Genomic DNA, 16,243 nt, shown 5'->3' on the forward strand with positions numbered 1-16,243 from the left:
ACTTCCTAGTTGAAAAGAACAAGCAGCAAGAGATAGCAATATGTATTGCTTTTCTGATGCCAGTTAGCTTTTCCCAGATTCTTCTACAGACCACAAATAAACAAAAAGAATCCAAACATGTTTGTCAAGGAGCTGCTCCTCCTACATGATTAAATCCTTTCACTCTTCATTTCAAAGCAGAAAGCATCATTATGGGGTTGGACTAACATGTTCTTACTTGCACTGTTTCACCAGAACTACAACTGAGATGCCAGCCAACATTGTGGTAACATGTGCTACCTGTTTCTGCACTATACTTCAACATAACGCTCAACACACTCACAATGTTCCTGAACTGTTTGCATGTACTATTTAGCAAGTTACTCCATCCTATAATGAAAATAAATGCATTGCATTTGATTACAGGGACTACAATTGAGTCCAAGTTGAATTAAAACATTTAAATAATGGGAAAAAAATCAGAACTGCTGCAGGACAGTTCAGTCAAGTACTTGTTTGATCATGTACTGCTTTTAATATCTCTGTCTAGAATACCATTTGAAGCTTTAACTCGTGTCTCTTTCCCAGGAACATCCTGAAGGATGGCACTACAGATGGTATCTACTGGCTTGTCAGCTTATGCCAAGCAAAATGTACCTGTAGCAAAAGGGGGTCAACAAAGTAAGTGAATGCCTGGTATATGAATCAGCATGCCTACCAAAGCTCAGCAAAACCTGCAAGAATGAGAAGACTGTTGATCTACAGCTTCCTCATGTTGGGCTAACAACGCCAAGTAAAACAACATCTTGGTGATGAAAGCAGCTAGAGTAACTTTCACACATGCACTAAACATCTGTCTTAAACAGTCAACAAATGTAACTAAGCACTAAGTACTAATAAGCCACTGATTTTCTGAATTGATTTGGTTATCAGTGCACCACAGCATATAGCAATGCCACAGGAAGCACTGTGCTAGAACAGACAACCTACGCAGAAGTAGAGATCTTTTAAATCCAGATACTAGTAATACTCAAGTTTCTCTTTTCTCTGGTTTTTTTGTTTGTTTGTTTGTTTTGTTTGGTTGGTTTTTTGGGGTTTTTTTCTCTCCTTTTAATACTGATGTTTGACGTTTCCATTAAGGCTATTCATAAGGCAGGTACTTAAACATTTGCAGGCATTAGACCAGAGCCTAGAAACTGAACCTCATGAAACCACTTAAAAATTAAATGAGATATTTTAATGGACTTCTTATTAGCACAACTTCAACTTTCTGTTGAAGAAACTATTAAAAGAATTAAGACACCCTCTTATCTTATTGAGCAAAACAGGAACCACTGTACCTAGCTGAGGATGACAAGTGATCACTTCTGCAGCGATCCCTATACATAACTGCATTTAACATTTTTTCAAATATGGGACTGCAACAGTAGGCTTAACAAATTTTGAACCAGATTTTTTTTGGTTTTGGCTCCCCTCTATTAGTCTATACCATACCCAGCGCTATTGCATACCTAAATTCACTGTCTCATGCACCGATAAGAAACAGTTCTCAGCCATTTACTTTGTTTCCATCAGCAATCAGTAGGAAAGCATAGGCAGAATTCCATTCCTTCCTGACCCTAATTTTCAAGCTTGTAACCTGTTACACATGGCTCACAGACTTATTTTAACCTCGCATTCCTGCCACAATATGGCCCTTTCACTAGCACTTGAAGTACTACTGATAAGATAAAAACACTTGAAGTAGGGAGGAAGCAAAATCCTTCAGCTAGTCCTCAAACAATATTATTGTGAGAATTTCTGAGTTCAGCTTTCTCATCTCCATAAATACTTGGAGCAGATTTAGAGACTCACACTTAAAAAGAAAGCTACATCTTTAACAAAGACATAACACATTCCTTTAGCTGTGTAAAAGGGAGAATTAATTTGTTACTGGTAGAATCCTACCTGTAGATTTTGATATTTATAGATTTCAATACAACTGCTTCATCTTTTAGAAGCAACATAAGAAGCTTAGCTAAAAAATTGCCAAGTGCCTTCCTGACACTTCTGAAGCTAAGAAGCTGGCTTCAGATAAAACATACTGGAAAGAATACATGGGAAGCTATATTAACTGTCATCATGGACTATGAGGAATACATCTCTCAGCTTTCCATAGAGCTTAATGAAGCAAAAGACCTGGAGCAGACTTGCTCAGAAGATGACAGGATCAGCAAAGGTTGGGCTGCAACAAGTCCAAAGCATGCAACGCTGGACATCTAAGCAACTTCACTCTTTGAAACTGGATAAGATATGCCCAAGTGCTTTAAATTTATTTATGTCTGCTCTTTCTACTTCCAAATACCATTCTGTAAGTAGTGATACAAATACATTTGGTTTATAGATCACCTCAACTGATGGCTGAAAACATACATTATGAAAGGCAGAAGACCTGACGCATCCCTGACAAAGATAGCTGTAGAGAAGTAATGCCCCCCTCATCGCCAGCATAGGGAGACTACAAATTACTTCGCAGTCTTCCCTCTCAGCATCCCCAAATTTACCACGGAAATGAACACACATGTTGACTATGAATCTACTTATTATTTTTTTCAAAGTAGATTCATTTGCACTGTAGTGAATAAGGCACAAAAAAGCTTGTAAGGCCAAGGTTCCTGTCAATCAGCATAAAACACTACATCAAGAAGATGCTAAGCAATACATAAAAGGGAATAAAACAGAGACATTAGTAATAAGACACAGGGCACAGCAAATCCCTTATTTCTTCCCTCCCACCCAAAATGGCACATTGTAGACCACCCCGCTATCCACAGGGCACAAAATCAAGGGACAGCACCCGAATTTACCAACAAGTTTTACAGACAACCTGCACCAGGCCTTACTTTTGGCTGGGAAGGTTACTGGCTGCGTTGGGCTCGGCTATCATTTCCGCTACATCATTTCAGCAGCGCAGGCAGCAAGCTAACAGGACCAGCGCCGCTTAGGAGGAAACTTCAACAGGATCGGCAGCGCCAAACATTTAACGAAGCTTCGTGTCTTAAAGGCAAAATAGCAGTCAACAGCTGTCAGGAAAAAAGAAAACAGAAAGAGTTAGTTCTAGGTGGTTCCCCTAAAATTAAGTCACAAAGCCCCCTGCAAAACGAAGTCGCAGAATGGGATGTGACTTCGAGAGAAAGAAATTAATTGAAAGAGGAGAATTCGGAGACGGGAGCGCTGCACCTAGCGGGAGCCCTGGCCAGCCGGTGGGTACCGAGCCACCTGGGCGGCTTACCTGACCCTCCAGCCCCCTCAGGCCGACCCCCGCTCCGCCCGGCAGGCTGCCTCAGAGGCATCACCACCGCCCTGAGGAGACGTAACGGGCGGCGGGCCGGCCCTGGACGCGGGGGACCCTCGCCCACCCTTGCACACAAAGGCACAGCGGCGGACCGCGGCCCAAGCAGCAGCGTGAGGAGGAAAGGAGCGGGACAGGGCCCTGCCGCTCACCTGCCGCCGGGGAGGCGCTCCCCAGGCCCGGACCCGCGGCTGCGGCCCGCCGTCAATCACGGCCGGCCCTCAGGGGAGGCGCCCGGCCTATCAGAGGCTGGAGACCGCCGTCACGTGCCCCACGGCCGGTGGGTGGGCGGGGCGCCGGTGCCGTGGGGCTTCCGTAGCGGCGGGGGCGAGAGCGGAAGGACGCGGTTCACAACGGTCCCTCCCCGCTACTGCCCTTGGGGGAGGTGGCGGTGATGGGGCCCGGCCGACTCTTGCAGTCGCTCTTGCTGTGCTGCCGGCGGGCGGCGGCGGCTCTCGGCACGGCCCGCTGCGGCTGTGGGCCGTCCTCTGTCCGCCCGCTCAGCGCTGCCCTTGGCCTGCGGGCGCCTCAGCGGCCGCCCGGTAGGGGCGAGCCCCCGCGGGCGGGCGGCGGAGGTCGGTGGAAGGAGGTGGCGGGAGCCGGCGGGGATGAAGAAGAAGAGGATGATGATGAGGAAGACGTGGAGGAGGAAGACGTGGAGGAGCTGCTGGGCCCCCCTCCGCTGGCCTTGGGACTCGGCGCGCAGCGCCTGGCCGTGGTGCAGCCGGCTGTCAAGTGGGGCCCGAAGAAGTCGCCGCTCACCACGGGTGCGTGGGGACGGTGGGGGGGGCTCTGATGGCGGGGGTCGGGCCAGTTAACCCCTCACGGGGCTCACCAGCCAGCCGAGCCAGTGCCTGCCGCGGAAAAAAGGAATGCTTTGAGGGGGTTAGTGCTGGGAACGCGGAGTAGACCTGTAGTTACAGCAGTAAAACTGCGAAGTATTAGCTGTAAAAGTCGATAAAAGGTGTTAGGTCGGTGTTTTCTTCCCTGACAATGCGCTGTCAGTGACTGCAGATCGGTGCTTTAACTTGTAAATCACGAGAACTTTGGGTCTTGGGCACCAAAACAACTCGGTCCCTAGAGTGTGCAAGTCGCTTGAGGAAAGAGCCTGGTTTCCCCCTTAATTAGCCAAATGTTAATATCCTTCAGCATTCAACCGTGCTGCCTGGCCAGGCAGGCGGGAGTCCTTCAGCCTTAGGCTTACCCAGAAGTCTGCTGAAGAGCAGGAATACTCTCCTGTCCGCAGGAGTGAGGTAAAGATGAGGTCTTGTGTAGTGAAGTTCTCTCATGGAGTACTTTTCTGTAGTTACTTCTCTGCCGGGCAGCTAGAAACCTGCTGCACGAAAAAGGATCTGGGGGTATTTATTGGTCGACAGAAGGCTGAATATGAGCCAGCAGTGTGCCCAGGTGGCCAAGAAGGCCAAGATCCTGGCTTGTATCAAAAATAATGTGGCCAGCAAGACTAGGGAAGTGATCATCCCCCTCTACTCAGCGCTGGTGAGGCCCCACCTCAAGTACTGTGTCCAGTTCGGGGCCTCTCGCAACAAGAAACACACTGAGGTGCTGGAGCATGTCCAGAGAAGAGCAATGAAGCTGGTGAGGGGTCTCGAACTGGGGTTGTTTAGCCTTGAGAAAAGGAAGCTGAGGGGAAATCTTATCGCTCCCTATAACTACATGGAAGGAGGTTGTGTGGTCTCTTCTTCCAAGTAACAAGTGATGGGACAAGAGGAAATGGCCTGAAGTTGCACCAGGGGAGGTTTAGATTGGATATTAGGAAAAAACTCTTCACCGAAAGAGTTATCAAGCATTGGATCAGGCTGCCCAGGGAAGGGGTTAAATCATCATCCCTGAAGTTATTTAAAAGACGGGTAGACATGGTGCTGAGGGACACGGTTTAGTGGTGGTTTTCGCAGTGTTACGTTGATGGTTGAACTCGACGATCTGAAAGGTCCGTTCCAACCTAGATGATTATATGATTCTACTTAGGGAAGCAATTGCCAATGATTCCTTTATAAGGACCTAAATTAGCATTGCTATTCTTAGAGTTCCCTCAGAAATCCTTGTAGCTAGCTAATACATATATATTCATATAATATCATGCATGCTTAAGATATATGATCAACTTGGCCTGATGTCATTTCTCCAAATGCTTTGCTAATTACATGGTTGTTATAGAAAGGATTAAGCGATTTGGAAGTTAGTTTTTATATATATACATATATATGTCAATTTATATATGATACCCCTCCTTGTATTCAAGTTTATTACGCAGTGAACCTGCTAATTATAACAAATTCTCACTTTGCAGAATAGAATTTGTAATCTTATCAGAATTTACATAAGCATTCCCATTTTACATCTGAAAAAAAAAATAAATACAAAGGCACCTTTCTGTCTAGACGTGCAGAAGAATAGCAGTCATCCCTTTCCATTTATTTAGGCCCTCCAGATGAAGAGCCTGAAGTCTGAACAAATGTTTTGGAATGATTGTTGAAACACCACAAGCACAACAGGAAATCTGTGCGTTCTACAAGGAATGCTAACAATATGAGGAGAAAGAGGATCATGGTTATCTTTAAAATTATATTACCTTTTTGGACCAAGGTAACCTATTTAATATACCAATTACATTTTGCTCTCTAGAGAAACTTGACAAATCTGTTTATGAAAAGGGGATCTTAATCTCATTTGGCAAATCAAAACTGGATCTACTGATCTGATATACCCATGGAGTCTTCATGATTTCACAAAGTCCTCAGAAATTAGTGTTTGCCATGTAGATGTTTTTTTTTTTTTTTTAGAAAAAAAGTGACTAATGAACCAGAATACAGGACTGGAATCTGCTGGTTTTAGGAAGTCATAAATCAGTGCAGGTCCTTTATGAATAAGTACCAATGAAGTTGGCAGCAGGATATGTCATATTAGTAATGCTTTAAATATTGCCGCAAAACACTGAGGAATTAATCATGTGGTTTTGTGCTCATCTGGAATAACAGTTTATTTTCCAAGTAGTTATTAATTTCACTTGTTGAGGCAAAAAGCTTGGTAATTTCTTTGCTGACAATACCATTAAAAATTATTCTAAATCAACAACTACAGAAATAATTTGTACTGGCAGAAAGATGCTTTGTATGCTAAAATTGCATCAAACTAAAAGTTTAATTTTTCTGATTATCCTGATTAGCAAGAAAAGACATTTTGCTCCGTGCATTACTGGTTAAAATATATACCCTAATAGAATTTTGGTGTAGCTTAGTCTTTCCATGTTCATGTATGTACTGTAGTTATGTAATTATTGGAAATCTGAGCAAAGTTATGTTGATAAAATTATAATTATAATCTCTCTCCTTTTTTTTTTTTTTTTTTTTTGTTCTTAAAGCTGAATTACAGATTGCTGAGGCCATTGCTCTTGCAGATACCCTTCCGAACTGGACAGTTTTGGATAAAATAATTATCCCTACAAAAAATCCTGACAAGAAGCTTGTTTTTGGCAAAGGAAACTTTCAGGCTTTGACAGGTAAGGACTGAGATTTTTCAGCACTGCATCATTCTAAATGGAAGACTTCTGCAGCTGAACTGTTTAAGGATAGATATGAAAGCTGAAGAGAGAGAGAACTTTGTTTATCCATCATACAGGTTAGCAAACAAACTTCAAAGAATTTTTTTAAGGTTACAAAAGCAACACAGGAATAGAAATAACCCATGCTCACTGAAAATGTGAGACAACTTAATCCCTTCGTTTATGTGATTGACATAAGTGAAGCTGGCAGCTGTTCTTGACATAGTACTAAATTAGTGCAAATACAACTGTTCTGTGAACAAGGAATATGATGCCATTTGATTTTTTACGAGCTCTCTGCTCAGTGCAAAATGGTTTTATATTCAGTATATTTTTAAAAAGAGAATTGACATTTAACACTATTTTGTAATGGTTATCCATCTTTTAGAAAAGATTAAAAAATTGCCCCATGTGACAGCTGTCTTCTTGAATGTGGAAAGAATATCTTCACTAACAAAGGTAATTAATATCAAATCATGTTCTTTACATCACTATTGTTCAGAAGCTATTCATGTTATGAGAAGTAGGGTCAGTTATGACTCTGAATTTGCAAATGGTAATATATGAACCCACCTGGACTGAGTTTTGTTCAAATTGCATATTACATATGTCTAGTTGATATATGTGTTTGCAGCTCTCATGCATGAAATTTTCCAGCAGCCTAATAGCCATTTAGTATAGACTCTGCTCCTGCCTTTGCCCCTGGCTCTACTTAAAATGTTGAAAAAGTTACTCAAGGTCTTTTTCACAAAACGGAGGTGATAACACAGCTTTGGTTACGAAGAATGTCAACATTTTGGACTAGCTATATGCAGAAGTTTCTATACCTATATGGATAGTGTATTTATTTTTCTATAGTTCTGTGGATGCTGTATTGTATTTTGAATGTGAAGTGTAAATTCAGAGCAAGCTTATATTTGAACGTTTCAAATATTTAAACTTTGATTCCTAAGCCTTAAAAAGAAACTGTATCTTAAATGCATGGATTGCATTGAGAGGAGGAGCATGCTTCACTTTTTTTTTTTTTTTTTTTAACACTGGGAGTAAAACAACTGGTGCATGAACTGTAGATGCTCTTTGAAACGCTTAGGCAAACAGAAATAAATGCCTTTTTGGTTTTTTGCATGTACAGCATCATGCAGGGTGTAAAGCACATGCAAACTCCGCAAGCAGACGTTAGTGCTTTGCTGGTAGTTTTGAATGCTTTCCCTGATTATAAAATGAACAGAGATGGTAAATATCTCTAACAGATAGATTTCTTGAGCACTTCAATTTATTGATGAAATGGAAGTTGAAAATGTTTCATTTCACTTTTGTAGATTTTATTCCCTAATTTATAGTGTACTTTCAGTACTAGGTTTGCTAAAAAAAAAAAAAAAAAAAAAATTTCTTCTCGCAAATCTAGATCTTAAGAGCAATTTAACAGGGTTGATTCAAGAAAGTGTTTGAGAACATGTATAAAACACAAGCATTCTGGATTTTAGAGACAACAGAGGGGAACTACTGCGTACTTTAAGTGTCTTTTGCTGAATTAGAGCAAGTTTGGGGTTTTTGGTTGGTTGGGATTTTTTTAAGTATGCCATGAAAAGCTTGTTATGAAATAATTTTCCTGCTTTTCTCTCTAATTTTTTTTTTCATTTTCGATAATCTTTTTTTTCTTTTCCTATGTTTTCCCTATCCTTTCCTGTACCAGCATTTCATAATTATTTTTTGCAAGGGCTTAACCACTGTGATTCTTGATTCTGAGGTTTTCAGAATCCATTAAAGTCAAGGGAAGGATTCTCACTAAACTTGATGGGCCTAGACATAAAGTTCTACCTTATAAACTCTCTTTTTCATCCTTCTTCATGGTCAACCAAATTTTACCTTTGCATGCTCATAATCATTACCCATACATTGAAATGGAACCCTGAGATCCTGAGTTCAGGTGTCCATCAGCTAACTGTAACTATAGTGCTGTGTAGGAATTGATCTACTGGTACTGCGGGGGACAGAAAACATATAGGTTACTTTGTCTTACATGGCTAAAGAAAGAACTAGAAGATGCCTGGGGTGTGAAAGTCTTTGACAGATACACGGTTGTACTTCACATTTTTCGTTGTCATGCCCGGACCAAAGAAGCAAAACTTCAAGTAGCGTTGGCTGAAATTCCACTTCTCAGGTACCTCGAGCTGTGCAAATCACATACTGATACTTACTTATTTTAGTGACTGTTTCTTTACAGTAACAAAAATGGTAATACTGTACTGTAAATAAAAATGCTACTGTTGCTTGCATAGTATGCTTAATGATTGATTAGCGCATAGAAATACTTGTTTTGATGTCATTGTTTTAAGCTTCTGCTGTGCTGACAGGCAAAACCAGAAAGTGTTCAATATATAATCTTACAAAATATATTTCTCATTAAAAGGTCCCGGTTCTTTCTAATGCAGAAGATGGATTCCAAGAATGTGTAGGAATTGGATACATGTATCCCATGTATAATATTGATGGGTTTAATAAGGAAAGCTATGAACAAGGAACATTAAAGGCATTAACTTGTATCTGAATTTTCCACAGTTCTACATTACATGGCCTTGAAATATTTCTCCGTGGAAGTTCGTGTTGCATGGATGTATCAGGGGCATCTTTGGCTCTCTGAAATTTCAGAATAGCCATTATAATTTGCTAGGAGAGTTGCATGACTTTTCAAACCACAGTTGAGGAGCCAGAAAAATCTGGATTTTTTTTCACCAGGCTTCTTGCCATGGGCAGGCTTTATTTAGAGCTCTGTCATTTAGGGGGTTTATTTGTAGTATTAGAATAATCAGTACTGCTTCACATCTGTTAGGCATCTTAGGATAGCTTGATTAAAGAAAATTGCTTCTAATTAACTGTTACTCCGCTGCCAGGTCAAATCTGAAAAATGAGGTGTCTCAGCTAGATCAGCAGAGAGGTGGATCGAGATACATCATGGGCTCAGGTAAAGTCTAAATATTCTTATAAATTTGAGGATACTTTTTTCTCCATAGCCTTGAAATAAATTTAATTGCATCTTATTTTATTTGGAGAAGGCTGGGAGAAAAAACTGTTTGTGCTCTGCATCTAACTAAGTGAATGTACAAAAATTTATTGGAAAGTAATTTAAATAATAAAGTTTTGATCTGTACTGGTTCACTAAGTGGCCATGGACAGAGTACTTGCTGCAACAGGGGTTGGTTTATCATAAGTGTACATGGTTATTCTAGAGTGCTTAGCATATGCTTTAATAATTGCTTATCAGTCTGACTCTGTCTTAGGCAAGAATACATAGTTTTAGTTGTTTATAACTTCATGTGCCCTAGTGCTAACTCACTTGATTTCCAAATGCACGTCACTTGGTTTACTGTTTCTCTTGTAGACTATTCTGCCAATTATTAATTTGTATTTTGCAGGTGAAACATTCATGGAGACACAGAATCGTATCTTGAAAGAAAAAGAACTTAAAATTAGAAATGCCCTGGAGAAACTAAGAAGAAAAAGGTCTTTACTTAGAACTCAGCGCAGAAAACGCGAGTTTCCCATTATCTCAGTAATGGGCTATACTAACTGTGGTAAGCCAAAACTCATGACATTGTAACATGGAAGAGCTTACATCGTCGAATGTTTAATTAGAAACTCTAGCCAGAATCTCATTTCACTGTGAGTAGGCTTTGTCTTTTAATTAGTTTTTAAATTGTGTAATGAATATATATCAATTAGGATGTAGTTAGGAAGCAAATTATGCTTGTTGTAGATTTTCTTTTTTTTTTAATTTTTCAGTCTTGAAGACATGTTTTGGAGAAGTGCTTAGCACCTCTTATGCCAAAAAGATTTTTATACATAGTGCTGAAGACTGTGCTACTTTTGTCCCTTTATATGAATCTTTCTTACTTGATCAGAATAGGCAGAGAAAAGTACATGGGGTTTTAGATCACTTGAGGTGTAGGCGGAAAATTCAGGAGAATTGCAGCAGTTGATCTGAGAAATATGCTTAAGAAGCATTGTAGCTTTTCATTCTGAGGTGTGTTCATAAGAGATTCCAAATACAGCTAAAGTTTTTTTTCTTTTTTTTTTTTTTAATAGCTAACACAAGTGAATTCACACACAAGACATGTATAGTCCAAAGTCTATTTACTGTTTCCAGGTTACAGTGCCTTAAGACCATTTTATTTTCTTATTTAACAGCTTTATAAAAAACAAACTTACCTTGCACTGCTTTTGTTATCAGTTACATACTCAAAGATTTGGATTACACTGTACGTTTTTCTTAAATGTGATGCTTCCATAGTTTTAAAACTGAAGATTCAACAAAATATATATATTACAATTTTGTACACATAATTGAAATACTTTAACTAGGGTATATAGTGAGCACTTCAGTGTAATGACTAAATTCTGTGAAATATTCATTGAGTTTAAATAAATGTCTCTAGTGTTATGTTCATGAGGAAATGCCCGATAAAAGCATAAACCTAATAAGCTCCATATTATTAGTGTTTCTGTTCCTTGTTGGATATAACAAGTAACTGTTAAATTGTTTTATTTGACAACAACCACTGAGGAGTGCATAAATGTATGCTTCCTAGTGCTATTCTGGCAGTGCTCTTCAGATAGTCTTAGAGGTGAGAAATGTGAGAAGTTCACTTCGCAGGTCAGTTCAGTCTTTGGTCATCTTGTGATTTTGTAGCATACCTTCCAGACGTGGCCTTAAATTCAATTCCAAATTATAAAAGTTAAGACTGTCTTTGGATTTCCTAATATCATATAGATACCTAGTCATAGGCTAGATTTAAATTACTGAATAGATATGAAAAGATATGTTACATCAATAAAACTCACCTGAGCCTTGCGAATTAAATTTTTACTTGAAACAAGCCATTAAAATCTTGTCCTTTTTTTCCTTAATTAGGAAAAACTACCTTGATCAAAGCCTTGACTGGTGAAGCAGGACTTCAGCCCAGAGATCAGCTGTTTGCCACTCTTGATATTACAGCCCACGCTGGCTATCTGCCCTCACATATGGCAGTTATTTATGTTGACACTGTTGGGTTTCTGACTGATCTTCCACATAATCTGGTTGAGTCCTTTTCAGCTACATTAGAAGAAGTGGCTTACTCAGTAAGTAGTTCACGATAAAAATTGAGAACTCAAATTAATATTCTTTTAGATAATCCTCACCCCTTCAGAAAAGGCAAAGTTAATTGGCATGCTGTTCTTAGCAAAGTATCTGGCTGACTGTAGTAGTCTCCTAAGATAATGAGGTAAATATCTTACCATAAGCCAATTTTCTGACACTTGAAATTATGCAGAATATATAGATATGAAGAGATTTCAGAAAGGATTTATTTGGAGTATATGCGGCCTTCTCTATGTTATGTAAACCAGATAAATCAGATTTTGCTTATTAAACATATGAAAACCTAAACAGTGCATCAGAATAAGTTGAGGCTGGTTTTCTTACAAGTCAAAAATGAAATAAAGCCTCAGGAATTATCTTCTTTTTAACTTTAAGGTTTCCTATGGCACTAAAAGTGGGTGGTTGTGATGTGATGCAGGCAGCATGTAATAAACATAAATGTACTTTTCCAGTCACTTTCTCATTAAAGTTAGTTTTCTGTGTTATAGCAAAGTGTAAAGCTGCGTATATGCAGACATTTAAACAAAAAGCCTGTATCGTCAAAGGCTGTATCGTAATGGATTCAGTGGTAGCTGGATGCTGGAATGCTTCTGAGGATTAGACTCTTCACTATGTAGTAATAGACTTTCAAAAGCTGATGGCAACTACCCTATTTGTCTCTTATTCTGAAGTGTTAAGTGAAAGGCAAGAAATTTACTTCTCTGTAATTTTTCAGAAGTTTGAAGCAGTATCTTGAGCTAAGATGACAAAACATTTTGAATGCAAATATTGAATTTGGTTGCCTGGTTTTTATCATGGCAAATGTGACCGTGTATGTATTTGAAACTGATAACTTTCGTATAAAGCTTTCTAAGTGAAGCCCAATAGTAATATCTCAGGAGCTAAGAATAAGGAGAATCTTCTGCATTTTGAATGTAAAAGTAGAAATACAAGTTACATGGGTTTTTTTCATCTATTTTTGAAACAGTTTTTGAGCTTTGACTCTTCTAAAACCTTTTTAGAGTTCCCTCTTTTTCTTCTCCAGTATTTTTTTTAAGCCTTATTGTTACACAGCCTTGACTTTGAAAAATTAGATCGTTATTTGAACTTTGAATTCTGTAACTAGCTTGATTAACAGGGTTAGTTTCAGGGTTGTTGGAGGCAATTCCTGCTCCTGCAGAATGAAAGGCTAAGCTGCTACAGATTTTGTTCCATGATGGTACAAAACCCAGTATTGGTTTAATGCTGTTCTAGTAGTTCATTTTACAGTGTTAACCTGCCAGTGTATCATCTAATGGATAGGAAAGTATTTTATACAAATCAGCACTGCAAAAATAGTCTAAAATTTCTGCAACTTGTAACTGGTGTGTTTCATTAAATAACTATCTATCTTGTATATTGATGTTTGCTAGGATCTGATAGTTCATGTGAGGGATATTACTCATCCAGAAACCGTCCTCCAGAAGGCAACTGTTCTGTCAGTTCTGAAGAATCTTAATCTTCCTGGCCATTTATTGGACTCAATGGTAGAAGTTCATAACAAAGTGGATTTGATAGAAAGGTAAGCAGGAGATGCTAAGTGTACTTAAACATTTCTTATGTTCTGGAAGCTTTTTAATTCTTAGTCTAGAAAAGAGTTCCCACAGTTCTGAATACATTTAATAGTGTTTCTCAATGTTTTACATATGTAACTGTGGTCTTAAAAAGAATTAATTATCTTTTAATTACAAAAGAAATCACTTGAGTGATACAAGAAGTGTCCTCTGTAAGAAGGTGCTATTATAAAGTAACACAGTTAAGTTGCCCGTGGTTGGAATATTTTCACAACCTAATCTTCATGAGGGAATGCGCTAGCAATTGTTACCTTCCAGGTATAAACCCACTGAAGAAAATGCTTTAGCCATTTCTGCGCTACGTGGGCATGGTTTAGAAGAGCTGAAAGAAGAAATAGAGAAAAAAATTTTGACAGCAACAGGGAAGAAGATTCTGACACTTCATGTCAACTTAGAGGGACCTCAGCTAAGGTAAATAATTTTGAATTGTAAGAAGGACTTGGAGAAATATAAAACTCCCAATGCATGTCTTAAAATTTCCATAACTTCAATCTGCGTTAAGAATTAGAGTGATAATTATCAAAATTTTCTTATCTATGGAGAAAAAATATTCCCATTAGATACCCTAGAGTCTGCTTCTGAAAGTGTCCTTCACAGAATTCTGTGTGTTAAAACAATAAAACATACTTCCTGAAAGACCATGTCACTGGTCCTAGAGCCAGATTTCTGATTTGAAAGACTTATGAAAACATTATACCCTATTTCCAAACAGCAAGTAGCAAATTAAAAGTTAAGTGATTTAAATTACCGTGATTGGAACATGCTGACCTAAAACAAAGGTTGCATTTTATGCGGTATATCATACCTTTAAGATGCTAATATGCTTTTACTTTTACAGTTGGCTCTATAAAGAAGCAACAGTTCAGGAAGTAGACGTCATTCCTGAAGATGGCACAGCCAAGGTGAAGGTGATAATCGGCAATTCTGCTTTTGGCAGATACAAGAACCTCTTTCCTAACAGTAAGATTTTTATGCCATGAAACTGCATCCTTTTCTAGGAAAAAAAGTGATTTCATTAAGAAGATGTGAAACAAAGTTAATGATCTGTTAGCCTGGGTGTTGAAGAGTATTTCTTCCCCAGTTGATGTTTTTGATGGATTTTGAGAAATGAAGACTTGTTTCAGAAAACTTCTGTTTGGAAACAGTAAGAGTTTTGAGCTTCATTCTGTCAGCAAGTGCAAGGACAGCACTAAATTTTTAATATTAAAACAGTTGTGGGCTGTGGAACCCAAACACATGGAAATCACTGGATGGCATCTGAATTAACCTTCAGAAAAGTTTCTTACATCATATAAATAAAGTTTTTAACCCCATTTTTCAGAATAAAATAATATTTATTATAGATGGTCCTTGGAAAACAAAAGTTAGTGAACAAAATGTTGTTGGCTGTATATAAATAATACAGATAGGTTCATGCATTCTGTTTAAATACATATTTAAGTAAAATAACTGCCATGTGTTACTGCATTGAAGCAAAAAACCATAGATTTGTAAATTTAAGCAATAAAGTTAACCAGGAACATCTTTTACTCATACAGTTTTCTCGCCTACTGTAATTTATCCACAATACCTACTATGCCTCAGTTCTTAAAGAAAAAACATTTAAGTTACAGCAAACTATGAATTTTGTGTGAAATTATTTCAGGAAGGAAAAAAAAAAAAAAAAAACCTGATCCATTATTTATATTTATTAGACAAGAGTAACAAGCCACTTGAGGGTACAAAAGACAGGCAGAAAAACATTCCAACTATGTATAAAGTATGTAGAGGTAAGAACAAGAATAAAAAGCACTGTAAAAAAAAAAAAAAACATGGCATATTTGGGTGTTTACTCCTACATATGGGACTGCATGAGGAGGTAGCATCTTAGCCTTTCATGCTGAGAAGCCTAGGCTGAGTTTGACCTGCTATCAAGTAGCAGTTGACTTCAAACTCCAGCAAACATTAACATCTTGCCAGACATTTGAACTCAGCTTTTGCATATAAAGTGCATCTAAAAAGTGAGGTATATTGATGAAGCTGCATAGTGAACTTCATACAAGGCCTAGTTTTGTTTTAGCCCCAATGCTTGCCATTTCTCTTACCTTCATAATCTTCTGTTATTGCACAGTTTATTTTTTAAAAAAATAGAAAAATAGGATTAATATGCAGTGGCAAACAACATAAAATCCTTGGGTTTTTACATAAGCAAAAAATACTTATTGAGAGGAAAAATAACTATAGAGCTACTAAAATAGGTAAATAAAAGACCAGTTGTGAAGCCCCAAATGAGTGTGACAGAAGCCAAGAATCTGTATTTTTAGAGCAGTCTGGTTTTAGATAAGGAATTTTTCATATTTGATTATTTTCAATGTAAGGTGTATTTTGGCAACACCTAATATAACATAATTCATTACCACAGACAAAACTCTCTAGGGGCCTAGTTTTTGGTATCTTCATCACTGTAGAACTGGCATGAGCGATGAGTAAGTGTTCAAATACACATACAAATCATAAAGAATATTGTGACTAACCTGTTGGCAAACAGGCTTACGACCTCATACTTGGCACATAACAACAGACAGCTGCTTCTAGATCTCTAATGTTAATGATGTATTAGTGTATATATATATATAAATCACATCAAACAGGATTGTCAATACAGT

General features: G+C 38.5%; 2 protein-coding genes across 2 annotated transcripts in view; one reads left to right on the forward strand and one right to left on the reverse strand.

Moving 5' to 3' along the window:
- Positions 1-2,905, reverse strand: part of LOC141470035 (cohesin subunit SA-2-like) — a 58,651-nt gene extending 55,746 nt beyond the window's left edge. The window contains exon 1 of the mRNA XM_074155952.1: positions 2,862-2,905. Coding sequence (XP_074012053.1) covers positions 2,862-2,905 — 44 coding nt within the window. The remainder of the gene's footprint in view (positions 1-2,861) is intronic.
- Positions 2,906-3,583: 678 nt separating this feature from the next.
- On the forward strand, positions 3,584-15,138 carry GTPBP6 (GTP binding protein 6 (putative)). The gene is made up of 10 exons (XM_074146690.1): positions 3,584-4,077; positions 6,690-6,827; positions 7,258-7,328; positions 8,900-9,030; positions 9,761-9,831; positions 10,283-10,441; positions 11,779-11,987; positions 13,398-13,546; positions 13,857-14,009; positions 14,437-15,138. The coding sequence occupies exons 1-10, from the start codon at positions 3,705-3,707 to the stop codon at positions 14,576-14,578; spliced, it is 1,596 nt and encodes a 531-aa protein (XP_074002791.1). The 5' UTR covers positions 3,584-3,704; the 3' UTR covers positions 14,579-15,138.
- Positions 15,139-16,243: the final 1,105 nt, after the last annotated feature.

Source organism: Numenius arquata, chromosome 1, assembly GCF_964106895.1.
Source record: "Numenius arquata chromosome 1, bNumArq3.hap1.1, whole genome shotgun sequence".
Lineage (NCBI taxonomy): Eukaryota > Metazoa > Chordata > Aves > Charadriiformes > Scolopacidae > Numenius > Numenius arquata.

Coding starts and splice junctions, on each gene's coding strand:
- GTPBP6 (XM_074146690.1), top strand. CDS start 3,705: ATGGGGCCCGGCCGACTCTTGCAGTCGCTCTTGCTGTGCTGCCGGCGG. Junction 9,031..9,760: donor GCTGAAATTCCACTTCTCAG/GTACCTCGAGCT, acceptor CTCCGCTGCCAG/GTCAAATCTGAAAAATGAGG. Junction 13,547..13,856: donor AAAGTGGATTTGATAGAAAG/GTAAGCAGGAGA, acceptor GTTACCTTCCAG/GTATAAACCCACTGAAGAAA.